This window comes from Struthio camelus, chromosome 2 (genome assembly GCF_040807025.1).
Source record: "Struthio camelus isolate bStrCam1 chromosome 2, bStrCam1.hap1, whole genome shotgun sequence".
Lineage (NCBI taxonomy): Eukaryota > Metazoa > Chordata > Aves > Struthioniformes > Struthionidae > Struthio > Struthio camelus.
The window spans coordinates 17935612-17962564 of record NC_090943.1 but is presented as its reverse complement, the minus strand read 5'-3'; the positions used below and the strand labels follow the sequence as shown (position 1 = coordinate 17962564).

The following is a 26953-nucleotide window of genomic DNA, read 5'->3' as shown; positions in this document are numbered from 1 at the left end:
AAATACACCATATGCTGCCAATTGGTCTAAGAACTCGTTATATCTTTAGTACAGAGTAGCAGTGAGTGCTCTTTAACAATTGCTCCTTCTCTGGAAAAAAGTCTGGACCGTTTTCAGAGTAGTAATGTGCTGCTCTGTCATCGGCGGACGCAAGCTGTTGACATTTTGAAAACCAGCTAAAATGAGCAGCAGTATCTGGCCATGCTTGAATATTTCCTCTCTCCTTGTATGCCTTTGCTTCTGTGTGGATGCTTATGAGCCACAGTAAATGGGTGCTTAGTCGGTGCCAGATTGGTCTAGGGCAAGTTTAAAAATCAGGCTTTTTTCAGACATAGACTGCTACCGTGCACCGTCAGACATGTATTTTGTCACTGTGCGAACCTTAAATAACAAATTGATACCCTCTACGCAAATGACCATGTTAGTTCAAAAAAAAAAAAAAGAAAAAGCAGCTCTCCAAAGTTTTTTCTTGGCAAGCCTGAGAAGGCAAACTTTGAAATATGACCCAAAACCTAACAAACCAGGGCTGTTACACCCCTGGAGAGAGGCAGTCACTCATCAAGGTCTGAGTCTCCTGGGGAGGAGACTCTTTGCTATCTCACAAGCCACAGTGGGTCTGCTGATGCATCTGCTGATCGTGCTGCCCCAGTAAGACTAAAGACAGCAGTAACTATCTTCTTACAGTTAAATAAACTCCGTCTTCAACACTCGCTTCTCTTCTCCTTCCCACTTCTTAATTTTATTGGAGACACATTGTATCATTAATTTATTTTCTGGCACAGTTCCTCAGTGATTTCAGTGAGGACTTTTGCTCAAAGAATGCAAAGAGGATGTGAGCTGTAATTTTCACTGTCTGTGAATCTCTGTATTAGAGAAAATGTGAACTCTCCTGCCCACAGGTAATGAAAGTTGAACACAAAAATCACAGATTTTTTTCATCTCTGAGATGAATGAGAGAGACGTGCAGGCCTGGGAACACTTGTGGAGCCAACTTAAAGTTGAATTATTTTCCAGCAATGACTTTGGCACATCTTCTTTACTTGTAGTCAGCAGAGATGATTATTCATTTAGCTCTAGTGTCTTTGAAGCCTTCAGTATGGTCTTGGCTGTGCTGGAAGCTTTCTTGGAGCTTTGGCTGGTGTGTGTCCGTGATTAGACTTGAGTCCTCTGGTGGGGACCCCACTGTGATATCTCCACTCACCTCGTCTACTGGCTGGCTGTTCTCTAGGAGGGATCCTTCAGTGTGTAATGTGTTTCTTGTGACCTCAGGCAGAGTCTATCCCTCCCATCCCTGGAGGAGAAGGAAAGTTTCTGTTCCTACCTGAGCACTGTCTCCTACCTTACCAGGCCTGTCTGCTCTTTATATCCTCCTCACGCTCCCCTGGAGTGCAGAGTATGTCGGGAGAGGGAGGTGCAGGGGAGGTCATTGATGGCATTTTATGACAGTGTTCATTTTACTTTTAGGAATGGTAGGGGAGCAAAAGACATTCTGTAATTCAGATGTCTGTTTATAAGACTGGGAATTGTGTACAGAAGGGGTTTGGATTTTCTTGGAAATGTGCTATTTTCAATGAGAAAATTGTTAAATGATGTCTTGTGGATGGTGTATTACCTTAGGGAGTTACGCTACTGACGTCTGTACTTTGCTACACTGTGGGATCCCCAGAGGAGTTTTCCTCACAGAAAGCAGTGTCCTGGTTGTCCTCAGTGGTATGTATGAGGTTTGTCGCGGAGGTACACAGCATTGGTCATATTACAATTCAAAGCCAGGGATCTAGGTCCATGGGAGAGGATGGAGGCCAAAAAACTGCAACGGATGAGTCAAGGTGAGAAACACTCAGTACTTGGAAGTCCAGAAACTACAGGTGAGGGAAATTCTGACAAAATGATACTTTTTTTCATTTTTTTTTTTAGTTTTGGGAGTGGAGGAATGTCAAAGTATTTAGTTTCCACCCAAAATCCCTTGGTTCTGAGGCAGGATCTGTTTTATCTGTACTGTTCCTGTAGATACTCATTTAGCCTCTTGTTGCAAACCACGAATGATGGAGATTCACAGCCTCCCAGGGTACACAGTGGTTAACTATTGTCGTGGTTATGCGGTGCCTCGTAATATCTAACCTAAATCTCTCTTGCTGCATATTAAGCCAATCACTTTTTTCCCCCACATCTGCAGGGAGCAGGACAAGATTCTCTCTCCCTTTTAGCAGCCTGGTGAATTTGAAAGTTGTTATCATGTCTCATTCTCTCACTCTCATTCCTCCTCCCTTTTCTTGCAGCTAAACAAGCACACTTTATGCACCCTTTTCTCAAGGGGTCATGCTTCCTAAACCTTTTATCATCCTTGTGAGCAGCGGGGGGGGGGGGAGGGAGAGTAGCATCTCCCTTGGTGTAGGGGCCCCAAACTGATTCAGTGCTGGAGTGCTGCGAGGAGAGAGCGGCCCCCTCTCGTGCCTTACGTGCCGTGCTCCTGGTAGTACAGCTCTGAATGTGCTTGCCTCTCTGTCTCAAGCCCTGCAGGACTGTTGGTGCCTTTTCTATTTGTGGCTCTAGTCCCTGAGACTCTTTTGCCATACTGCTCCATATTGCATTTTGCATTGCATCCTTCTTAAGCATGGTGCTTTGCCCCTGTCTGTGTTGCATTTCAGTCATTGATTTCAGACTGGATCTCCAATTTATTAAAATTTTATTCTAATTATAATCCCTGAAAATGCTCGCAGCACTCCCTGCAGATTTGTAATTGTAGTCTTTAGTCATTAATGGAAATATTGAATAGAGCAAGACCCCAGGCAGTCTCCTGATTAGTCTTTTCAGATTGACATTGAATTTACTGACTATTCCTTGAGTACAGATTTGAAACTTTTGGATACCCACCTTGAGTAAATTATACCTAAATTGTATTCACCTGGTTTGTATATAGAACTATCCTATGCATCTAGCAAGTGCTTTCCTAGTTCCAAATGCATGACTTCTACTGTTGTTTTTCCCCTAGTCCCTATGCTACTTATTCCATCAAAGAAGAAAATTAAATTGATTAGACTTAATTTGTTCTTGACAAGTCTGTGTTTTCTCTTTTCTCAATACTTTTATCCTCTGGGAGTGGATGCAGCTGCCGTGCGGGGAGCGGAGTGGAGACTGGGAAGGGTGCTGCTGTTCCTCCTGTGTCACCCCGCTCCGTCCCTTCCCCTGCCTGCTCATGATAAATCTACACCTGTTATAAGTATTTACGAGTGGGCTGAATAATTTGTCTGAGTAGATATCAAAGTCAGGCTGTTTGGTCTATAATACCTCAGCTCTGTCTCCTTCCCCCTTTTGTTTGAAGTCAGATAATATGTTTGCCATTCGCCCATCCTTTGTGAATGTCTAGGAGGTGTTTGCTAATGGCTCGGAGGCTGCTCTGGCTAGTTCCTTATTTCTGTTGTACGTTAATTAAGCCTTGCTGAGTTGAATACATCCAGCTTTGTTAATCTTCTGAAACCTCTTTGTTCCTTGTTCTGGTCTATCATCCTCATACACCATTTGTATTAAATATCTAATATTTGATGATAGTGAACACTATTGTTGAAGACTCTTCAAGCAGTTGAATTTTATCTTTAGCATTTGAATGTCATCTCTTAAGCAGCTTAATACACTGTGGGGATGATTTCTGTACTGCCCTGTAGCTCTAAATCAAGGGTAGAGGCACAGCATGCCAGGTGTTGTACAAACACAGAGCAGCAGAACAGTCTGATCTGACTTTATTGTCGTCAAAAAAGATGAAATGATCAAGGTAAAAGTCTTATTTAATGTGTTTGATTTTGATAAGCCATCTGGTATGTACACATGCAAAAACAGAGTGAGAAAACAGAAGAGATTACAATAGCCAAAGACTAACATATTTTCCTGTGATGTAGCAGAGGGTTATATTTAGACAGAGCTAGTAATAACATCTAGTTTTAAAACTTTTACTACGAGAACCTGTTTTCCATTGCTGTAGTTTGTCAGGTTTTTATCACTTGATCTAAGACTTTCAGGTTGTCTCTCTCTCTCTCAGGCTAAATTTGTTTTAATATCATCTGCTAAACCAATTCAACCATTTCCAAGAAAAACTAGGGGGTGGAGGAAGGGGAGAAGGAATGTTGTTTTGCCCACATTAAAAGGGAAAAAGAGAAAAAAAAAACAAATCTTACAAGTGTTTGAGAGCTGTAGTGTCATCGTGCTGAAGAACAGGACCTATGGTTGTAGGACTTGGAAAAGTCCATGCATGTTCCCAGCAGACACTTCTCTGGTTCTAGCTGCTCCATTTTCTGAAGATTTTCTCCTCGCATCCATTAACATCCCAGCTTCTGGTGCTGACCAGCCCACATGCAACCCACCCCACGTAGGGACAGCGCTCCATACCCTCCCAGAGCATGTGTGACTGGGCTGAGGGTGCGTGGTTCCCAGAGGGGTGCTCCTGCCCAGGGCTGCGGAGGTCAAGCTGGATTTTCTCCAGTAATGATGGCTCCTGGTTTCTCCACATAAGGATGAGGTGGGGCTTTGGACCTGGGAGCAGAGGTCCGGCACAGAGGCAGGCTCAGGGAGGAGGTTTTTCTGCCTGAGATGTAGAAGGGCCAGAAGTTGATCATCAGGAGGGAAAGGAATAAAACTGGGATGAGTGACATGAGTCAGGGACTGGGCAGGGAGAACATGTGACTGGGAGGAGGAGGGCGAGGATGCCGAGAGCTGGAAAGACAGGCTGGCTGAAAGGATGGGAGTCTGGGTAGGAATAGCAGCTGGGACTCATGGGAGCAGGAGTGTGACCTGGGGGAGGGATGCTGGAGGGTAAGGCAGGGGAGCGTGGGCCTGGCTGGCCAAGAAGCCTGGGCATTGGGAAACAAAAGCACGGAGGTACGTAGAGGTGAGAAGCTGACGTGCTGGGAGGAGGTAAGATGGGCCTGGCTGGACGAGAACAGCACTGGTACTAGACTGATCAGGCAGAGGGACAGAAGAGAGGGAGACAGACAAATTACTGCAGCCAACTTTTTTTATACTCCCTTGTCCTCATTGTGTTGACACCTGACTCGCAATGCTTGGTTTGACTTGCAGAAGCGCTGGGCACTTGCAACAGTAAGTCTGTGGGAGCATTGTTTTGAACATACTTAGTTCAATATTTAAGTGCTTAAAAAAAATCAGTTTTTTTTTTTTTTTTTGAGACACCTCCAATTAGGCACCTAGAATGGAAAGTGGTGTTTTTTGCTTTAGTCTCTCCACATAAATACTTCTATGTGACATACTTCTGGTATGAAATGGGTATAATATCACCCCACGCTCTACGGAGCTGAGGGAAATTTAGTGTGTGACCCAACTAAATAATACACTTGGTGGTTCAGGTGCCTGCTAGGTAATTCTGTCTTCAGGGCAGTGTTTGGATAGCTGCTGTAGATGAAGGCTATGGAGACCAGCGTCATGTACCCTATGCATTAAATGAGGCTGGAGTCCTGCAGGACTTCTGTAGTCATGTAATTACAGACTGTGGTAACTTACGCATCCATGCAGGGTACCTTAGTTTTGGCAATTCATGTTTGTATGGTTCGTTCTGCAACGTGAATAATGTTCTTATAATGTTTTCTTTTCTATAAAGTTATATAGAATTGCTTGCAAAATACTATAAATAATTATACAGAGATGGACAGGAAGAAAGCAAGCACTTTCAGGGGTGGTATTCAAACAGTTGAAGGGTTGCCATGTTCCAGTTTATTTCAAGCAGCAGAGGGAGGGAGAGAGATATAACAGAGAGCAGCCAGCTCAGTGCCAAATTCTTTGTCACTTTTGGTCTCCCACCAAACTACGTGGGTGCTCTGCAAGGATGATCTCAGGAATTGGGAGTAACCAAAGGAGCAGGCCTGGCAGCCTTCTCTAAATGCCGTCCGGTGAAGATTCCCAAGTGGTACGCAAGCCGTTTCAAAGCCTGGAGATAGGACTTGCTTCTGCCACTGCTGCATGTGTTGTTGTCACTGCCGGTAGTGATGATAGTGGTACCCAGGAAAAAAAAGAGGACTTTAGGAAGCCCTGCCACAGGTATAGGCAGAACATGAACAGAAATTAGTGCGTTTCTCCCACTGAGAATGGGCTCCAGAAGCAGCTCAGAGGAAATTCTTGTGCCAAATTACTTAAAGATCCTTCAAGACTGCTTGGGACTTTTCTTAGCGCTAGGAATGAGATCCCTGGTCTTGGACAGATTATCCCTGAAACAAGATGTTCTGATTACGTGTCTGTCCCCTGGTCCCATTGTATGCAGCTGCCCGCGGCTGCAGGTCCCCATTGTGTTTGTGTATATGTGTGCTAATGCAGATTTCCGTAGTTCAGCCTATGCTTGTTTCTTTGCAACTGAGAGTGCTGCTGAGAAGTTTCCAGAAAAACGTTTGGCCCCTGTTTCCAGTGTAATGTGGAGTTGTACCGGCTGCCTGGGACAAGTCGGAAACACGGGCAAGATAGCAGGCATCCTCAGGAAGCAAACCCTATCAGCAAACACTGATGTCATTGGCAAACAAAACAAACGAGCGCTGGGAAAACAAACTGTTTTGCAGCATTGTTGATCTTACCTCAAATTAGAAGCTTTGCACAGACTTTACTCTTTGGCCCAGTCTCATAAATTACTTAGAAGACAGCACAGCAGCAACAGTTTAGTTACTCCTGCCAGTCCTTTGATTTTATTTTTTAAACTCATTTGTTTAAGGGCGGGCGGGAAGAGCATCCCGGCACTACATCCAGATTTGACAGCTGGCCAGGCTCTTTGCGGATGTCGGGTGCTGCCGTGGTGGTCTCCCATGGGCTTGTTTCAGGCAGGGGCCTCTGCTCTCCTGCCCCAGCCCCGGGCCGGTGCCGCAGGACAGTGGCTCCTTGTGACTTTTGCTTGATGGCTCGTGCGTTGACAGCAGCCTGGCCAGCGGGTCACCCACAGCCGCTGCCATGGCTTGCCGGGGCGCTCTCTGCGGGTGGTGGGGCTGAGGGGTTGCCTTTCCCTCTCCGGCCACCCTGTGCTGCAGCGGGTGGCAGAGAGGGGGTTAACAAACGCACCAAGCCAGCTTGACAATAATCGCAGGAAAAGCGCATTTCTTCCGTGCACCTGTGAGCGCTCCGATAGGCTTTCTGCTGTTCATGGCAGTCACATTGGATCTTTCTCCTTTCAGAGGCTGAGCAGCTCTAGCAGCCAGCTGTTCCCTTTGCTTTGCTCATACCTGGTGCTGCACACGGTCTTGGGGGTGGGGTGCATGTGGAAAATCAGCCTTTTAGGTCAGCCTTCAAAAACAACCCACCGAACCTTCCTTTCCCTTGAGAGAGAACGGCTCGATTTTTCCTTGACTTTTGCTTAGGTGTACTTCTTGCTGACTCTGTTATTCTGGGCACTTACTGGGAATTTGGAGTCCTGTTCTAGCAAGGCCATACTGCTAAATACCTTCTGCACAGAGCGTTATTTCTCTGCTTAGAGGCTGTGTCGTATTACTTGTAAAAAAAAGGGAAGAGATTCATTAAAGACGAACTGGTTTAAACGCAAAGCAGGGTCTCAGGCTGAAAAGCCGCTATTTGCAACAATCTTGGTTACTAGTTAAAGTATGGCCCTGCAGGAAAAACTACGTGTTTTTCTATGCCACATCTTGAGGGCTGTCCTCAAGACGAGATCTGCCATCTCGTGCAGCACGGCACGAGACGTGGCCGGAGAGCGCCCAGGAGCTGGCACGTGCGGCATCTAGGAGACGGGCTGAGCCGACGCTGGACGGGACACTGGAGAGGCACAAAGCTGCCATAACGCACAGTGTGCTCCACCTGTACAGCTGGTTTAAATTCTACGCCCACCTGCCAGCTTCTGGGTAAACGTAGCCAGAGAGCTTTAATACTGATACATGTGCAGCAGCCACCTTGGAAGTTGTTCCATCTAATTTAAATTACTGTAAATAGCAGTGAACAGAGTTCTCCCTTTCTTCTTCCCCCAAAAGAGCATTAGAGCCCTGTGTGTAAAATGCACTTGCTGATCATGATCTTTGCAGAGATGATCTCTTTTTGAGTAGCTGCCAATGCTGGGCTCTAGACCCTCAGATGGACTTAGTGCTACTACACAATACTTGCTAGGCACATTAAATGAAGTCTTTATGCAGGTAAAATCATCTTGAGTGTTTTACATAAGGAATTTGTTTCTTCAGTGTGTTTCACTTCTTGTTCAGACTTTTCTTTTTTTTTCCCTTATAACACTGTTTCAACCAGGGAGGAATATACTAGGATCCGTTCGCTACTGTGCGTAATCTACAGAATAGACCATTACATTCCAGTCATTTTAAAACTATAGAAGAATAGGTATTCCATAATTGCCATAACAAGCTAGACGAGTAGTATAGACAATAGAGGTTGTTTCCAGCCAACTAATTCAGTTTGCTGTATCTTTGCTGTAGTCAGTAAAGAATTGAGGGCTGTCACTGGAATGAAAAAATCTTGACTGTCCTGTGTCTTGGAAATCATTGAGACACAACAAACACAGGCATCTCAGGTTGTTTTCAGTCGTTCTAATGAGTGCAAGCATGCTGTAGAAGTCGAGCATACTTGAAATCTTCAGGTTTGTATTATTCTAGCTGAGTATTACTGATTTCCAGCATGCCAACCTATACCAAAAAAAAAAAAACCTGTAAAGGAGAGTGTTTAACTGGGGCATTGCATGACAATACCTGGGCTTCTTATGTGGTAGCATAATTCATTTTTGTTCTCATGCAAATTTTTCTCCTTGTTCATGTGCTCTTTTTTTTTCTTAGTTGGAATATGCAGAACTGTAGGGAGAGGCTCCATTGCCCTGTAATCTAGCCACTCCTCCCACAGCTAGCTAAAACCCAGTACGAAGCACATCTCCCCATGACTGGAGAAAAATTGTTTTTTAAATAAATGCCTGCCTCAAACTGTGTGCTTACTTCTGGTGCAAATAATTTTTGAGATCAGTTGGTGAAAACTGAAAGCTGCAATCATCACTGAATTCTTCAGTTAAATGGACTGACTCAGCAGCAGCACGGCATCTGCTCCTTGCCTGAATAAATGTAGGTGTATTGTCTAGGGAAGGTCAGCACATGATTCATCAGCATCTGCATGCACTTTACTTAATATGTTTTATTGTAAGGGTGGAGGACTGAGGCCAGGGGATAAAACTCTTAGCTTCAGCAGCCTACCAGCTGAGCAAAGATGTCTTTCCGTGTTTAAAGCAGCTTTCTGTTTCTTTTTCCAGTGATGGGTCTTGCTGGAAAGAGCTTTCTGATGGCACAGCTGTGACCGACACCAGCACAATATGTTCAGTGTCGAGGACCTCCTGATTTCTCACGGATACAAATTGTCGAAAAATCCTCCTGTTTCATATGAGAACAGATATGATGGATATCGGCATGAAGTCACAGAGAATAGATCTGGTCAGAGAACGCTGAATGGGTTTGAGGCAGAATCAAGAGCCAGTGCTTACAGCAGGAGACCTCTGGCAAAAAGCAACTCGAGCAGCACCGAAAGCAGCCATGGGAGCCAAGGGAGGCAAGCAGGTCCTGGTTACCACCATGACCTTCAGGGTTTGTCCACTTTTCATACTTCAGAAGGGGGGTAAGTTTCAGCATCATGCCATGGCTTTGCTTTCTCTTCCTTTGGGTTCTGGCAGATAACTAAGCATGACCCTAACCCCTGATACTATCTCTCTGTGGTCTCTTTCTGCTCCCATACGCGTGACCATCTCCATGCACTCCAAGTCCACACAAAGCAGTGGTACATCCATTCACCTTTCAGTAGAGCGAGGCCTTTGAGAATATTGGGAGAATATTGCCAGGTGTGGGAAATTTTCAATATAGTCTATATCAGAAGGGCCTTCTGGCAGGTTTGGAAAAGCTCGGTGCAAGTGCAGTAAAAGTGGGGCAAAAGCTCTTCCTTTCAAAAATGAGTAGTTAAAAAAAATGACCCCAGCATCTTCTGTCACGTACGCGCCCTGACTTTTGCTGTAAATTCAGCTGTGTGCAGCTCTCTGGGTGTTCCTACATATATGGAGGGGTTTTTTTTAAGGCAGTTCTCTTGGAGTAAACATGAGAAGGTGCCTGCAGATTTCTTTTTAAAACGGCTCAAACCCAACGGAAGCTCTTGTCGTCACTTCGTAAAAGCGCTTGTACAACTGTGGCTTGCTTAATGCAGAGGACATGCAGTTGAGGCTGGGCAGGAAGAGCTATACACCTTGGCCTCGGTCATTGTTCTGCAGCTATTGGAGTGCTAAATATGAGCAAAGGAAAGGGGCTAAGGCCGTACTGGAAGCAAGCCCAAATATGACGATAGTTTATAAGGAAAAGCCCCTTCCGCCTGCAGAAAGGGCTTGAAACTGAAAGCAGGACAAAATACCAGAGCCTTGGGATCTTGTCCTCATATGAAGACCTTCACTAACACATGGCAAAGGCATGTGTCCCCCGACTGCTGGTCTCGTCTGCTCTTTCCCTTCGTATCTCTTCCCCTTGCAAACCTGCTGGCCTGGAGCAGAAATGACTGCTCATTGCCAGCTAGAATAACGGGAAGAACAAATGCACTCGCTGTAAAGCAGCATAAGGGCAGCAAGTCCCAACTGCAGTGTGTAATGGTTCTCTCTGCTCCAGGTGGGGCTTTGCCTAGTGCAGATGGGTTAGTGTTGGAGGAGGAAGGGAGGGATGCACATTTTAAAGATAGTGAGGAAGAACACTTTATGGTGTTCTGTCAGTGAGGTAGACCAGAAAACAATGAAAGGAGGAAAGATTCTGAAAAAGTAACAAAACGGGGTAAAAGCTTTGAAGCGGGAAAACAGGGCATGCAGGGTGTGAAGGAAGAAGGTGGCGCTTGGCCTTGGAGCAGATTTTACAGCGTGGAGAAAAATCAGAGTGAAAGAAGTTTGGCTATGCAAGGCTGGAAGCAACTGTAGCGCTGCTGCTCCCACATGCTGGGAGGCCGAGCGTGCTTTGAGTGCGTGTCGGTGGTGGGAAGACTGCCGCCTCTGCCATTAAATCTGCAGTGTGTGAGTGCTGTGTGGGCTTGTTCAGCTGCCCCACGCCTGAGATGTGGCAAAGGTATCTATAACTGTTAAGTGTAGGCTGGGAAACGTATTACAAAATAATCCTCTGTGACAGTTTAAATGTCTCTTGCTAACCTCTCAAAATGCAAGCAGTGGAATCTGTCAGCCTACAGCATAGTTAAATATTATATCTCGGTTTTAAAAAGCTGCTTTTCCTCATAAAATAGGGAACAAAACCTTGCACTAGAGATATTTTTGTCACCCTTTAAAAAAATATAAACTTTTTTTAACTATTATTATTACAGCCCTAATTCACAGTGACCCTCTTGGGAACTCTTAGAGGGTACTAGGAGTTACGAAAAAAGGAAAGCCTTTGTATCAGTCCTCTTTTTACATCGTCCGTGGATGTGCAGCGTACCTCTGGTGCAGTCGGAGAGCAATCCTGGAGCTGTCCTGCTCTTACCACGGGATCCCTTTGGGTGACATCAAGTCAGGATGTCTGCAGGTCCAGTGCTGCCACACCTGTGTTTAAGTTGCCAAGCTCCGGGGTGATAATCTCAGGCTCTGCCTCGATTCCCTCTGAGGGTAGTCCAGGCCTCCCCTGCCCTGGGCAGGATCTGAGGCAGGAGGTAGTCATGCAAAGGTGAATTGTGTTAAAATGAAAGAGTACATTTTTTTGTGAGGGCCCACTTTGGGGAGTTTAGGCCTGTTATGGGCTGGCCTGTAATGAGCTCCACTGGGGATTTTGATCTCACTCTGTCTGGTTTCTGAATCATACTGGGAAACAGGTTCCTGGTCTTCCACTGGGACAGAACTGCATGTTGCAGAGCCTCGGAGAACATTTAGGCCTAAAGAGGTGGCATCTAGCAAATACAGTGTTTTTTGGACTTAACAGACTTCATGTTACCAGCTCCTTTTTTTGGATTGGCCTCTTAAAAGCTTCCAGCTGGTAACAATTTGCAGAAAGTTTTGCTTGGGTTTCCTGTGTTTAGCAACTGCTCTAATTAATAATACTCTGTAATTAGGCTGAACTTCAGCACCAACTTCTGTCACTTGCCTCCAGTCCATCCACTAACTAGGTTGTGTGGCACAGCGTGCCAGCACACACAGGAGGTAGTGATGCTGCCTTGCCAACCTAGCAGATGTTGGCACTGTGGCAAGAGGAAGCCGAAAGAGGTAGTCAGGGACCTGACTAGCTTCATAGACCTTGACCAGGTCCATGGGAATTTATAGAATGACTCAAACTACTCAGCGGTGGCAATTATCTGTGCTCAAAGTACTGGATGTTGAAGATACACTCACCCTCCAAAAAGCCACAAAAAAAGCAATGTCGCCCGCTTTATTGTTGCCTTTACAGACAGGTTGCCGAGCTGAGCCTGTTTTGTAATGGCCAGGGGTGTGATGCAGAGCAGCTTTGAAGCAGCTACACGTGGGCACATCACACAGCCATTGCAGGTTGCAAGAGGCCATGACTCTCCAGGGATCAGGGAATTGACTTCTTGCTCCATCCCGTTGTTCTTCAGGCAGGCCATGGGGGTCACGTGGTCTGACGGCTGCCCTTGTTTCACTGAGTATTAGGAGACTGCCCAGTAAAGGCTTTAAAGAGTTAAATGAGGCAAAAAAAATGGGGAAGCTGACCCTAGGGGTAGAGACGAGAGGGTCCACAGAAGAACTACTTCCTGCTTCTCTCCTGAGTGGAAGAAAAAGTGCAGAGATGCACTTTGCTTAGTTTTTGCATGGGAAATTTTTGCAGATGAAGGAGGGACTAGGTCGGTACCTAGCAAATTTAGACATAAGTAGATACTGTCATTAATGAAATCACCTAACTGGAAAAATTAGAAAACTAAATTGTTGTTTCAAAATGTTGGGAGAGTGTATATATAAAGATAGGATCCCCCAAAAGAACAGCAATTGCCAGAAGAGTTCTCTGAAAATCATGCCCCCTTGCTGCCAAATCCTGGACATTTCTGAACAGTGGCCTGCCCACTAGGCACAGTCACCCCTGGTGCCAGCAGCTTGCGCATCCTGAGCACAGAGGTGCCTTATTCCTAAAGGTTACCCAGGGAGCCAGAAACGAGACAGAAACTTCCATGGTATTGCTGGGTAACCCAGAAGTGGCTTCGGTCTGCAGGGTTTTGACTTCACAGCCTGTGCCGTGCTCCTGCACTTCTGTTCCCGTTACGTGGCTTCTGTAAGGTCCTGCTGGTCCAGCGTTGCTCTAGGGGAGCAAGGCATCTTCTACCCATTGCTCTGATAGCTGCTGCTCAGGGAAATGCAGTTAACGCAGCGGGGGCTGATTGTCTAGTTTCTTGCAAAGGCCTAAAATTCATAGAAAACTAGCAATAGTTTATTTTTAAAACAAATTTTTCATTAGATTAATTTTATATAGAACGAATTCATAGCACATTCTCACAATGTGACATCGCTGAGAAGCAGACCTTTTAGAAAAGAGTTCATAGGATTTAAATCTTCCTGGCTGGTCCCATGGGCCACTTCAGTCACTGGCACCCCGTCGGAGAGGTAGCTGTGAAGCGCTTGCAGGCTGCTGTCTCTGCATATGCATTTCTTTGTGCATCAGTGCCATTATGTCAAGGGGTAAGGCAGAAATTTGCAGTAGTGAAGTATTTTGAACTTGTGATGGCCCCTGGATGCTCCCCTTTCCACCATTTTATAGGACTGCAGGACCTAGAAGTGACAGATACCTGGGAGGAGCCACTGCACACCCCAGTTGCTGCCGGAGGGTGCAGTTATGCTCTGAGGCTCATGCGTTGTCTGGAGGGCTGCCTGCCAGCTCACGTGCTGGGTGCTGGCACACGGGTATTGTGCTTAACACTGCAAAGAGGGGTCTAAGTAGTCTTCAGCCTAGGGTAAAATGAGAGAGTCCCTGAGGCGACTGCAGCAGCCCTTTCCCGCACGGTTTTACAGGGCCCAGGAAACGGGCTGCCCTTGTAACCACCTCTAGCGCCTGAGCCTGTAGTTGGAGAGATTCTCTGCTTCGTGAATGTATCATAGAAAAGACAAAAGTTTTAAATGCCTCCCTTTAAATGTGCTATCTATTCTTGCTTTGCACTCATGACATGGTAGAGGTCACAGGGTGCTTTATATCATGTTTAGAAGTTTATTACTGTAGCCTAGTTATTAATCTTTTAATCTTTTAAAGGAAATGTAATCTTTTAAACAGCTTTAAAATATGGAGGAGTATGCTTTCTGTAACTGAAGCTAGATCGCCCTAATTTATGCCTAATTTAGTACAATAAATATTTGAACTTGGGTTTTGCCTGTTTGTTTGTTTTTTTTTTTTTTAAAAAAAGGCAAACTAACCAAAACTCTTTTGTTTTTAGTGACTTCCTAGGAAAGAATCAAGTAATGCTTATCTATTACCAATCACCTGTTAAACCCTTTAAATAGCTAGCCCATTTCATTCCTCTGCTGTGAGTTGCAATTGCTGCAAATCTCAGTGTTATTGTTTGCCATACCTCCTTTCCCCAAAGTTTTCTTTATATTTGGCTGAATAAGAATTTTTTTTCACTTTATATTTAGTTTCAGAGGTTTTTTTAAATTGTGGATTAACCTTTGCAACAATAGTGACACTTTCTTCCTCGATGGAAAATTTAAGATCAAGATCTCTATATGCTTCTCTAGAAGACGTGCTGCCATTGAAACAGAAATCATTTCAGGGAAGTCTGATGGCATGTGTTAAGCAGGAGGTCAAGCTAAGTAATTATAATGGACCTTTCTAATCCTATAATCTATGACTCTGTAGTTTCTGGGATTTTTATAGACCCTTTTACAATGACTGATAAAATCATACCAGGTATTTTGTGTTCCTAGTACCTCTGGCAGAACAGAAAGAGCAATCTGTCCGTTCCCTCCTTGCTGTTGCTAGACCCTGTTTCTCACCTGTTTTTGTAAACACAGATGTAAATGGCGCCATAAAAGCATGGGAATGAAATGAAAAGGTAGATTTGATAATCTCAGAAGAAGGTAGCATATGTTCACTTGTATGCTTCTGCATGCTGAGAGATACAGAAATGTTCATCATTACTGCAATCAACTTTCCAATATAGGAGGTGTCCTGTTATATCTCGTTGATTAATGAAGACTTATTACTTTTGGGGGTTCACCAATTGAACTGTACTTTGTACTTCAGAGGCAGAAAGTTTTGTTCAGATGTTAAGTCTTAATCCAGTGGATTTAATAGGAACCTTATCCCTGTGCCTTATCCCAGTTTGGTTTTTAAACTTTTATATTCGTAGGATGAAGTTAATACACGTTAAAAAAATTATTGACTAGTGCTGTGAATCTGGATTGCTTAATTTTGATTCTGAATTTTGAATTCTATCATGCTTTCATAAAGTAATATTTAAATAAACAATTGTTTTTTAGTAAAAAAGCCAGATGAAACTGTTTTTATACCTTGGGACTAAGGGAAGAGGAAGAAATTCTTGGGCTCTGTCTACATACTTGTCCTATTTATGTCAATTTTGATTTTTCTTTCCAGTCTTATGCTGGTGGCAGCTACATAGTGTAATGGTGGTTATGTTGTAGGACACCTTAGGTACAAGAATAGCAGAAAATAGTTCAAATAGAAGATTAATTATTTACATAGAAAGGTACCGATTTCATTCAGCAATAATATGTAAAATAATTTACAGTCTGTTCAGAACACATAAAGAACCTATTCTATTCATGTAAATCTGTGTTCTGATTTTTTATCTGCAATAAAATGTTTACTGTCTTTCATATTTCAGCGACACATTGTTGGAGTTAATCCCTCTTTAATTAAAAATTTTACACTTCTTTTAAGGTGTTTAAGATTTTAAATATTGGCTCCATCTTATTCAGAACTGCACTAGTACATGACCGTTGCTGTGGTATGTATCATTTTATTCAAACACTAAAGAAATTTGTCCCCTCAGAAAGAAACAAGAATCAAAGCAGGAAATGACATGTTCAGTTTGAGCCTTTGTACTAGGATGCAAATCATACTTCTTACAGAGCATACCTTATGAATTAGCCCTCTACCTGTTCTGTCTATCCTCTGCTTTTTAGCTTTAAATTCTTATTAAACTTCTCCACCACAGTAGTTGCCTTGAAGTCAATAGATTTTGATGTAACAGAGCATAGAAATCAGTTCAACTTAATAATATTTATTTGCTCATGTCCATTGAGGAGGGCTGTATATGTTTGCACATAACTATATGTATTTTATTTTTCCTCCTAACAGCTTTGCATAGCTAACAACATGCAAGCAGAGTAGAGGTTCCTTCACTATTCCTTTGCTCATGTTAATGACTGACTTTTAAATCCGCTCATTAAAATCATAATGTCTTCTGGTTGTGAACAGATTACAGAAACCCCATTGGCATAACTCAACATTTGACCTCCTAATAGAATTACCCATAAGGGAAAGAAAGGATATCTGTATAAATTGCCTGTGACACTGTGTTTCTTTTTCAGGATTGATGACAGACCTCAATTAACATGGTCTTCCCAGCCCAAGACAGATAAAGATCTTGCCTACTGGAGAAGAAGAGGACAAGACTTTAGTGTGTTACTAGGCTACTCCCACAAAGGAGGCTCTGAAATGAAAGGACTGGCCCCAGCCCATGGGGCATACAGGCATGCTAAAGAAAGTCAGCTCAAGGTAGGAGCAGGCCCAGAGTATGCAAGAAGAAGTGGTTTGCAGGAGAGCTGTAAAGTGCCTGGTGACTGCAAATGGCAAAGTTTAAGAATGGAAAGCTGGAACCAACCGAAAAAATTAGGAAGGCAAATGTCAGATGGTGACAGGGAGAAACTGCTTCAAGACCTGTACTCATTGACCCTGGGAGACAATGTACTGAGCACCCATAACAAAGGGAAGTCACAGTCATTGCCAAGAGTTCTTTCACCAGAGAGCCTGAGGTGTGTGGAAATGCCCTCTCTGATGAACAGTAACAGCTCTCTCAGTGGAACTAAAACACCTCCTTATCCCCCAAACAGACTAACTCTGGAATCAATCAAACACCAAGAAACAGGAGGCCATTTCCTACCACTGGCAAAACCCAAGTATGGAAGACCTCTGAAACCTCTGTCCTATGAATTACAGCGGCAAACCAGGACACCTGCAGAAACGAGTGGTTTTCAGGACCCCTATCAGAAAGATGAACCTATTTCCTCTTTAGCCAAAGTTAATGAGCCAAGGCAAGATGGTTGCATTCAAGACTCTGGTTTGGAACCCCCTGTCTATGTACCTCCTCCATCTTACAAATCCCCACCTCACCAGAGTGTGACTCCACATTCCCTCAGTGAAGTGCCTAACAGTGATGTACATGCCAACAGCGATCAGCAGAATAGTGCAGAAAGGCCTGCCACCTGCCAACGACCAGCCACAAATGCTTTTGAAACAGTGGGTGAACCTTACAAAGACAACCATCTTTCTCACGGAAAGCCAAGCCATGCTAGGCGTCCTGCTGACTACCTGCATTCTGTTCAGTATATTCCCTTTGATGATCCTCGAATACGACATATTAAAATTGCACCACCAGAAGGTCTCCAGGACAACACTAAATACACTGAAAATGCATGTAGTCCCAGTTCCGGTACTTTGCAAGACAGAGATCTTGAAGTACAGTACAACAGTGCCTTTTTGGATGCATCAAACTTATCTAATTCTGTAAAGGGAGAAAGAACTTCTGGCAGCTCCACCCATAGTAACAGATGGTTGGCACCATCCATCCGAGATCAGGAAAATTGTGCCTTGCCTGACCAAAGAGACAGTTGTAGCACAACTAACCACAATCCCCATAATGAAGTCAGTGCAGAGTACACAAAAGACAAACTTTCTGTAAGAAATTCACATATGGACAGCACCTGTGAGACTGTTACAAAAGTGAAAAAGTTTGAACCTGGAACTGGGATGCAGAGCAAAAAGAGTTCAAAGAAAAAAATGAATGAAACTATATTTTGTTTGGTCTCCATCCCAGTTAAATCAGAATCAAACCTGCCAGATACAGATAGGAACAACAACATAACCCAGAGCCCTGATAAGAATGGGTTTGATAACAATGGGGCTTTGCAAGAACAAAGTCTCTTAAGTATGTCTTCAACGGACTTGGAGTTACAAGCGCTTACAGGAAACATGACCAATAAAAATGAGTTACAAAAACAAGAGCTGTGGAGACCAGAAGAGTTCAAACAAATGAATGACCTCAGATTTCTTCAGCCCACAAAACACAGAGAGCTCAAATACTCTGGCTCCTGGCCAGGTGATCAGTACAAAGACCAGCAAACGCAGACCAGTTTCACTGAAGAACCTAAAAGCCCACAATTTTTCCATGGTACAAACCCTGGGCAACCCAGTAGTAATAAATTGCTAACTCCAAAGCTCCTAGGATGTACAGCATCCACGATAGGGTCAAAACAGACAGGGTTACCTTCCGATGAGAGAAACAGCTCACAAAGTGCTTACAGCATGAAGGGTCAGACGTACCTCAGTCAATCTAGCAACAGTGCATTTTCAAGGACTGCCACCTCTATTCTCCAGGCCCCTTTGCCAAAGGCGCATCAGAGCCAGCCTTCTGGGCCCAGCAGGAATGTGCCTGCCCAGGAAAGGGAAAGTAGCCTGGGTTCCAAGGGTGATGCAGTTAAGGGTGATGTAGTTAAGGGAGAAGCAAGCACTCTGTGCCACAGTAAAGAGCTGTTTGGCCAGTTCCTTTTGAAACCCGTAAGTCGCCGCCCCTGGGATGCAATAAGTGAGCTAGAAAGTTTTAACAAGGAACTGCAAGGACAGGAAGAGAGCACGAGCAGTGAAGAAGACTCAGAAAGTGCTGCAGCTTCTCCACAAGAATGTGCCCTTACAAAGAGAAGGGCGTTCAGAAATGAGAAATCAAACCAGCAACCAAAACATGGTGGGCAGTTGGAAAGCGTTGTGCCAAAGGTTCCTATGTTTAAGTCAGGAAGAGTTAAAAGTAAGTCTGAAAGTTGGAGTATGGGGACAGAGTATGGTGATCAGCAGAGCTGTGTTGGATCACAAAGCTCTTTGCAGCCAAGAGAGAGCAGTGAAGTAGTCAGGCCAGCAGATGGAAGTCTGATAACAGAAATGAGAAAAGAGGAAGCCAAGAGCAGAACAAACAAACAGATAGTTAGTGCAGACCCTCTCAAGGGAGTTTTGCCCAGCAGCCCAAGCAGTTCATGTCACAGTAATCCTTTCAATAACGCTGACTTAAAGGAGATGACTGAATATCAAAATTATCTAGACTGTGTTAAACCAAACAAAGGCGCAACTCCCAGAAATGACACAGTAGTAGAGAGAGGCACAATAGTACGTTTGTCATTAACGAAAAGGAATCAAGGTCACTCTGAGCCAGATTTGAGGTCAGTGGGCCTTGATACAGCGTCAGGACCTAGTGTTAACAATTCTGATCATTCTTCAAATGTAAATGCAGTGGAAATCCCTCCAAATGAGTCACTGCAGGCAAGAGCTGCAAGGATTTTAGGCATAGAGATAGCAGTGGAGTCTCTCCTTCCTGACGAACGAGTTGGGCCCCGCTCAGGCACTAGCCCTGCTAATGGTGCCCAGGACTTTGAGTCATCAGTGGAGAGCACAGTAAGTGGCAAAGAAGGAAAAAAAGATGGTTCTTACGAAGGGAGACGAAAGTGTGGCTGGACAGAGAGCGTGCTCTTTGTTGGAGAGGGAGGCCGATCTTTATATCCTGATGAATGCCAGACCAGTGACCAAGAAGCCAGCGCTAAAACTGCAATAACCAAGCGAGCTTTCGAACAACGTGCAGGTCCCAGCCAAGGCGAGGACCAAAACTTATCTTGTAAGTCAGCTGTGTTTCAGCATTCAGAAAAGAGAGTGAGAAGCACCTCAAAAGTGATAGAGACACTCCAAGGCAAACTCACTTCTCCACCTAGCCGGACTGCCATGGATCGCTTAGTGCGAATGAAGGAAGTTGACTCTGTGTCGCGGATGAGACGTCTGAGCATTAAGAGTGCAGACTCCGGAGAGGACGTGGATGAGGAGAAGCTCTCAAGGGTGCAAGAGGAGAGGGGAAGCAAATCGGCAAGCTCAGGGGGTGTTTCCAAGCGTGTTATCTCTCTCAGTGAAAATGGATATTTAGGTGGAATGGACAAGAAGAAGACTGACAGAGATTTTTGTTTAGGTAAGACCCCGTTATTTGAGATCCAAGTAGGTTCTGTTTTATTATGTAATGGGCATGATCATTTTTCCCTATGGTCACATAATACCACTCAAATACTAACAGACTGTAGGTGGTGCTACCCCCATCTGGTTGTCATCCCCTTTGTTCTCCATGTGGAAGAGATAACATGAGCATTCTCTAACCCCATTTTAGGAAAAGTTAATGTAAAACTTACCTTGGGATACTGAGACTCATTCACAGAGACTGGAGCATTCCCTGAGGTCTTATCTCTGTCTAAGTGTTTCAGAGAACTGCCTGCTTCAAAAAGAGAGTTCAGAGATAGTCACTGTTGTGCCAGTGTTTGGGAACACACGGTAATGTAATCATAGCCTCTCCCTGAATACCCATTTTTACCTCTCTAATACTTACATAGACACGTACTGGCTTTTCACTGAGCACCTTTTCCTTTCTTTTATTTTTTATTCCTCATTTCTCAAAAGCCTACAAACTTCTGTAGCCCATATGCATCCCCAATGTAACTTGAGGTGTTCTCTCTGACACAGTTTTCATGTGATAGTGTGTTGAACCAGTAAAAACAAGTTGTTGCCACAGATTTATGTAAAAGGATAAATCTCCCAGTCCAGTACATTAAAGTAATTGGAGTGAGCAAATGCATGGTGTGAAAGTTGTTAAATTAGTATTAATCTTCTCCTTACTTTTCCCATCCTCCCTGTAACAGCTGACATCGTACCTTCAAATTTACGCTAGTTATTCATTAAACCCCATCAATATAAATCTGTTTGCAGATTTCCACTACAGGGGCACTGCAATTAAACCAAGCATACTTTAAAGTGGATTTATTTATTTCCCTCCAAAGAGAAATGATTGTATGAATTTTAAGTATTGGCTCCCATTATCTTGCAGCCTTTCCCTTCATGACCTTTTCTGTGCCCCACAGCTGTGCGTGTCTTTCTGCTCCGAACTGTATTCTCTAGACCAGATTTGCCAAACAGTCAAATTCATCTTCCTTATACCCATCAGGTCTAATATGCTCCACATGCATCTCATATGCTTTCCTCTTTTGAGGTTTCTGCTGGAGAATAACTGTTGTGGTGACAATGACTTCAGGGTTGTATCAAAACACATTGTGTGCATGTTACTGGAGACTTGTACTTGGAGTTATTCTGCAGTAAATTGGGTCTAAATTTATGCCTGTTACTGACAATGCCAGGCTTGTATTCTGCAGTGTGTTCCCGCTGGAACAGTTTCCTTACAACCGTGACAGCCTTCCCCATGACAGGATAGCATGGCTCATCCTGCCCGCCACACGCATCCTGTACCGCAAGGAACAACACGCACTCACATGAGGCAGGAAGTAACCTCCTCCACTAGCTTCCTCGTTTCCTGATTTTTTTGATAGCCACAAGATCTGCACCTTTAGCTTAAAGGGCAGGACTGAAGATTCATCCTTGTTGAAGGGCCTGATATTTTGTCTCATTCTGTTAATCCCACCTGACTTCCAAAATAGCTCACTGGTACCATTGGAAGCCAAAATGACAACTAATTCTGGAAAACCATTGTATTTATTGCTTTTAAAGAGTACATATCGCTAAAGTCCATTCTGTTTGGAGTGAGATAGAGTGATAGTCTTATAATCGCAGACAGGGCCCATAATAGAGGCTTCAGGCCTTAGCAGAAACAGGCTTTTAGCTGTATAAAGCAGCTTGGCAGATGAACAGTCATCTCCCAGTGTAAGAGCTCTGCTGAAACTCAACACAAGAAGCTGATCTTACTATGCAAATACTGTCACTAGAAGAACATGCCCAACTCTTTGCAAATGCAGTGAATATCTTTTCTCTTTTGCTGTTTGAAGACTATTTCTGTGAAGCTGCTGATCTAGCTTTTTGTTTCTGTAGAAAGCATTTCAAATGAGCTTAACTCAGTTTTGAACAAGTGCTTGTATCAGTGCTAGAACTCTAATGTTGCACCCCTAGAAATGCGGCATGGCCAGAATTCTTCCTGACAGTCTGGCTCTTCTGTTTCCTCAGTTTAGATGTTGAAGGTGTTGGGTAAGCTTTGAAGCAATAAACTTAACCATGCAGATTCTCCATGCGTTGTGACCTGTTCCTCCTCTCATCTCCCCCCACCCCCCCACCCCCCCGCCCAAGCACACACACCCAGAAACACTGAGCACCTGCAATTCTGAGGTGAGAAAATTGGGCCATAGAGGCCTTAGGAAAATTAGGTTTCTGAAATGTGAATCCGTTTCTATTTTTAGGTCAACCTTATGCAGAACAGTTCGGAATTGTTGTACATTCTTGTCGTTTAGATGGGAAAAACATTTAAAATTGTAAAAGCATTACTGCTTTAGAGGGATCTTCCCACACAGTGAGTGCATTAAGCTTAGAAAGCTGCAGTGCTCTCCTGGAGTACACCCTCAACACTATTTTCCTCTTGGGTTTTTTGCGTTTATGTGATGTCTGCCCTTGGAGTTTGGCAATACCAGAAGAGGCTGCATGGCGATAAGCAGTTCTGAAAACATAGGTAGTGTCGGCACAGACTCTTTTCTTGGCTGGCTTTGCGATTTGAGGAGAGCTGGGAAGAGAAAGGATAAAGGATCCAGCACCAGTAATCCAGCCACTAGGGACAAATCCATAGGCCATTTCTTGGCCAATCTCCCCTTGATATAAGTTTGGATGCTACAGATGGACACTTGCACAGAGGAGTAAAATTCTCATTGTGAGAGGTTTTATGCTTGTTTGAATGAAGACAGTCACTCATATCTACATAAAAGTCTTCAGGGTGAACATTTTACTCCTAAGTGTGATATTTATGTGTGCAACTATTTTCATGCTCAACTGTTCAAATGAGAGTGCTATGGGAATACAGCCTGCAGGAGGGACTTTTAAGGTTAGCGTTACAAAGTTATATAAGAGTTGCAAGTAGCACAGGCTGCAGTGCAAGTTTGTCCAGGCCCTTGTGCACTTACAGGCTCCTCCATCGGTAGCTCTGGTTCTTCCACTCCATGATTGCGTTGCATTCCAAGATGCCTAGAGGAAGGCAGACGTGCATGACGATGGAGGGCAGGCAGATTATGTAAGGCTAAACTCTTTCGCTGCAATCATGTCACCAAGTCCCAAGCATGGAAGAAAATGTTCATATATGCTCACATCATGGCAAATGTCTGGATAAATTCCAACAAAGAAATCTGACAGAAAAGTGTCTTGTGGAGTTGAGGTAAAGAAAAATGAAGGGTGATCAGTGCTGTGAACTGACAAGGGGTGGGCTTAAAATTTAGAAAAATGCCAGGCCTGTGTTTTTACGAATATTGTTCAAACTGTGTGCTACAGTTTTGCTGACTGAAGGGAGGCAGTCTAACTGTATTGATGTAACACAGCTATGCTTTCCAGTATTCCACTGACTTATTCTCAAATTGAGGAGGACCTGCAATTGAATTAAGAGGTCCTGCTGACTAAACTGTATCATCACTTCTTCAAGTAGCCTTAAACACCATGCTAGGAAGCTTGCAGAATTTACCTGCCCTTAGTGTCCCATCCAAAGGGAGCAAGCCTGATTTCTCTCTCTCCCTCCCTCTCAAAGCATCTGAAAATTAGAAGTAATTTTTTAGTAGACAATGAGCTTGTTTCTACCTACCTAAGGACTCCCTAATTATATCTCCATACATTTGATCTGAGTAGCTCCTAGTTACACTGATGTGAGTACAGAATTTGGGTCAGGAATGTAGTATGTATATTTAGGGCTGTCAGTCCAGTATTAGCTTCTTTTTAAAAAATAAAAATTAGGAAATGGATGTCTCATTTCCCTGGCTTGCTGCACATATTAACATTGAATAGATTTCAGAATATGTTATTAATATTGTTTTCTTGTCTTTTTCAGATACATATGACCCCAGCAAAGTTGAAAAGGTGTGAGATGAATGGCAATGAGAACAGAGAGATTTCTGCTCTACGAAGAATGTTTCACCAATTTTTGCTGGGTGCTTTTTGTTTGTTTTTGTTTTTTGATGCTTGGAAATTGCCTCCATTTGTGGTGTTCATGGTGTACTGATGATGCCTTTACCAATGCCACTAGGAATTAGCTATTCATATACAAAACTGTTGCACAGACCACAGAAAAATCTGACTTCTACATTGGAACCATCTGGCTTTGTAGCATTAAGATTTAATGCCTACAGTTGGCCAAGAGTTTTCATCTGAACTGTGTTTCAGTCTTCAGCGGGGATGGTGAAATGCATGAAGGAAGGCTTCTGCGCTTTCTCTTTGGTGTAAATGTAAATGTGGAAGATTAGTGAAATGATTTTTAAAAGAATGTGAATATATAAGCTAAACTTCTTAGTCTCTGAAGTCTAAACTTTGTTTAACTTACGGGATTTTTGGCCATAAGTAGAAAGTGCTGCTGCACTGAATGGGGGAAAGAATGCAAGACAATGGTAGTAAAGATTGATTGTGAAATTATTTCTGACTTCCAAAGTTTGAAATTACTTGGATTAAGTACTTATTGGCCACCTAGAAAGAAGGAAAGCAAACCCCCCCCCCCCCCCCAGCTTCTAAAAGATGAGGACTTTTGTAGTACTGTGTACAGAACATGTAATTACAATAGCTGGCAACTAGGGTTTCAAACCAACGCAAAGTATACCACTGGCTGTTTTGCACTCAGTAGTACCTATTTTTGTTTTGCTGTTTAGAAATTCTTTATATGACAGAATAGTAGCTCGTTTAAAATAGCCCGTTTTAACAAAGTAACTATATTTCTTGTTACAGAATGCTATCTATTTTTCTATGACGTAAACAATTGCTAACAAGTGGCAAGTATAAAGAAGTATTATTATTATTATTATTATATTTTAAGAAGACTTATCCCTCTGAGTGAAGGTGACCCAAGCAGATTTCACTTGTGTATCTTAATACACACTCCGTACTGCCACATATTCAGTCGTGTTATCTTATTTTGTTGTGAAAAGAGCCATCTGTGTATGTATGTGTGAACTACAGGGTTAATTTCTGTTTTTTCCCCACTCAACCCTTGGATCGTTCTTCCTGGAGCAACTTTCTGAAACACAGCTGAGAACTGTCTGGGCTGGTGTTCCTGCCATAGCATTCCAATGACTGTAATTACCAAAAAGTGGGTATGGATCTTTGTCTCGGTGTCTCTCAGCAGCTCAGATAAAATACCTGGTTTGTTTCTTTCACTTTGTTTCTTTTTACATATTATGGTTTTGGATTAGGCCAGTATATAAAAACAAATAAACCTGGGTTAAATTCTTCCCTGAAGCCAGTTGATGTTGCTGGGGAGGAGTTTAGGTATTTTCTCTGACGTATTTACATACGTGGCTTTAATATATATTATCTGCACACACAAATGCATGAATTACAGATTTTATATAAAGTCAACACATTCTTCTGTTTGATATTGAGTTAGCCTCCATAGTATCTGTGTCTGGAAAGCCTTTATGTCTGCTGTTGTGTGGGTTTTTGTAAGCGTTTCTGTTTGCTAACATTCTTCTGATGACTTATTCATGTACGTCACTGGTCTCTTCTACTGGCCTTTTTTGCTTTTGTAACATCTTTTTTTGAAAAAATTCTTTTAAATTCCTGAAATACTTTTTTTCCCCCTAAGTCTGTAATTTGGAAAAACAAGGGGAAAAACCCTCATCCTGTGCTTTGGCAGCAAGAAATTCTTGTCTGTAACACATGATTCTGTTAAATATGGACTATTTAAAGCTTATTTAAAAAGAAAATGTGGTGTATAATTTGTTTTATTAATTCTTGTGCATGTTCCCTAGCAATACTTGTTGACAAACTGTTCCCATGAATCTTGCTATACCCACCTTTATTTTAAAATCCAGCTTTTTCACCAGCATCTGCATAGGACATGTGGGGGTAGTAAATGGGTACAAAACATGTTTCCCCCCACAGGTCTCTCCACAAAGATCCATTTATTAAAATGAATTGCTTCAATTCTCATCATCCCACTTCCTAGTAAAACTGAGATGTCTGGCAATATCTTGCAGGTCTTAATTTACCCTTAATTTCTGGAGAACTTTAAATTGTCATGTATCACTAGTACTGCTACTTCAGTTCATTTCTTTGTGGAACAACAGGGTTTTATGCATCTTTTTTTTTTTCTGATGAGGAGGGGCTTAATTGATTTTGGAACATGCCTGTTTCATCAGTCATGTAAAGTGATTACTTTTCCAACGGATGCAAAGAGCCAAGATCTTAAAAAAGGAAATGAGCAGAATTTTTGAAGGGGAGGTTTTATTGCCTAAGAGTGAGAAATTAAGTTGTAGAAAGTTAGTTAGGAAGCCTTACTGTGCCGTAGTTTGTGACTGACCAGTAGATGAAAGACTAGAGGTAGTACTGCTGTAAAAATTTTGTATTTGTCTAGCAACACTAGTTATTTCTTTTCCTACTAAAGTACACACATCTAAGAAATACATAAAATAGTCTTATGAATAATTGTGGCTCAGTGTTTCTACAGTACCTGTGTCATAATAAAGATGTCAGGTGTCTCACTAGGCTGGTAAGTACCATAGGTTGCCACCTTTCCAGAAGCCTTTTGACAGTTGCAAATACCAGTCAATGGAAAGCTCCTCTTACGCTAAATGTGATTTAAAAAAAAAAAAAAAAAAACTAAATGGTGACTCCAGTGCCTGTCTCAATGGGTGCATAAAACTATCATGGCAATAGCTGTCACTGGTAACAGCAATCACAGGGGGCTCGGGGTGAGTGGGCATGGAGGAAGAGGATGTGGCCGTCTGTTTCCTGTGCCGCCTCCAATGCAGAAATATGACTACAGAACAGCAGTGGGTAACTGC

General features: G+C 43.2%; 1 protein-coding gene across 2 annotated transcripts in view; it reads left to right on the top strand.

Moving 5' to 3' along the window:
* Positions 1 to 26594, top strand: part of JCAD (junctional cadherin 5 associated) — a 68278-nt gene extending 41684 nt beyond the window's left edge. For both annotated transcript variants that reach the window (XM_009679631.2, XM_009679632.2), the window contains exons 2-4: positions 9218 to 9576; positions 16451 to 20136; positions 24013 to 26594. In XM_009679631.2, coding sequence (XP_009677926.1) covers positions 9278 to 9576; positions 16451 to 20136; positions 24013 to 24047 — 4020 coding nt within the window. In that variant the 5' untranslated portion in view covers positions 9218 to 9277 and the 3' untranslated portion in view covers positions 24048 to 26594. The remainder of the gene's footprint in view (positions 1 to 9217; positions 9577 to 16450; positions 20137 to 24012) is intronic.
* The last annotated feature ends 359 nt before the right edge of the window (positions 26595 to 26953 follow it).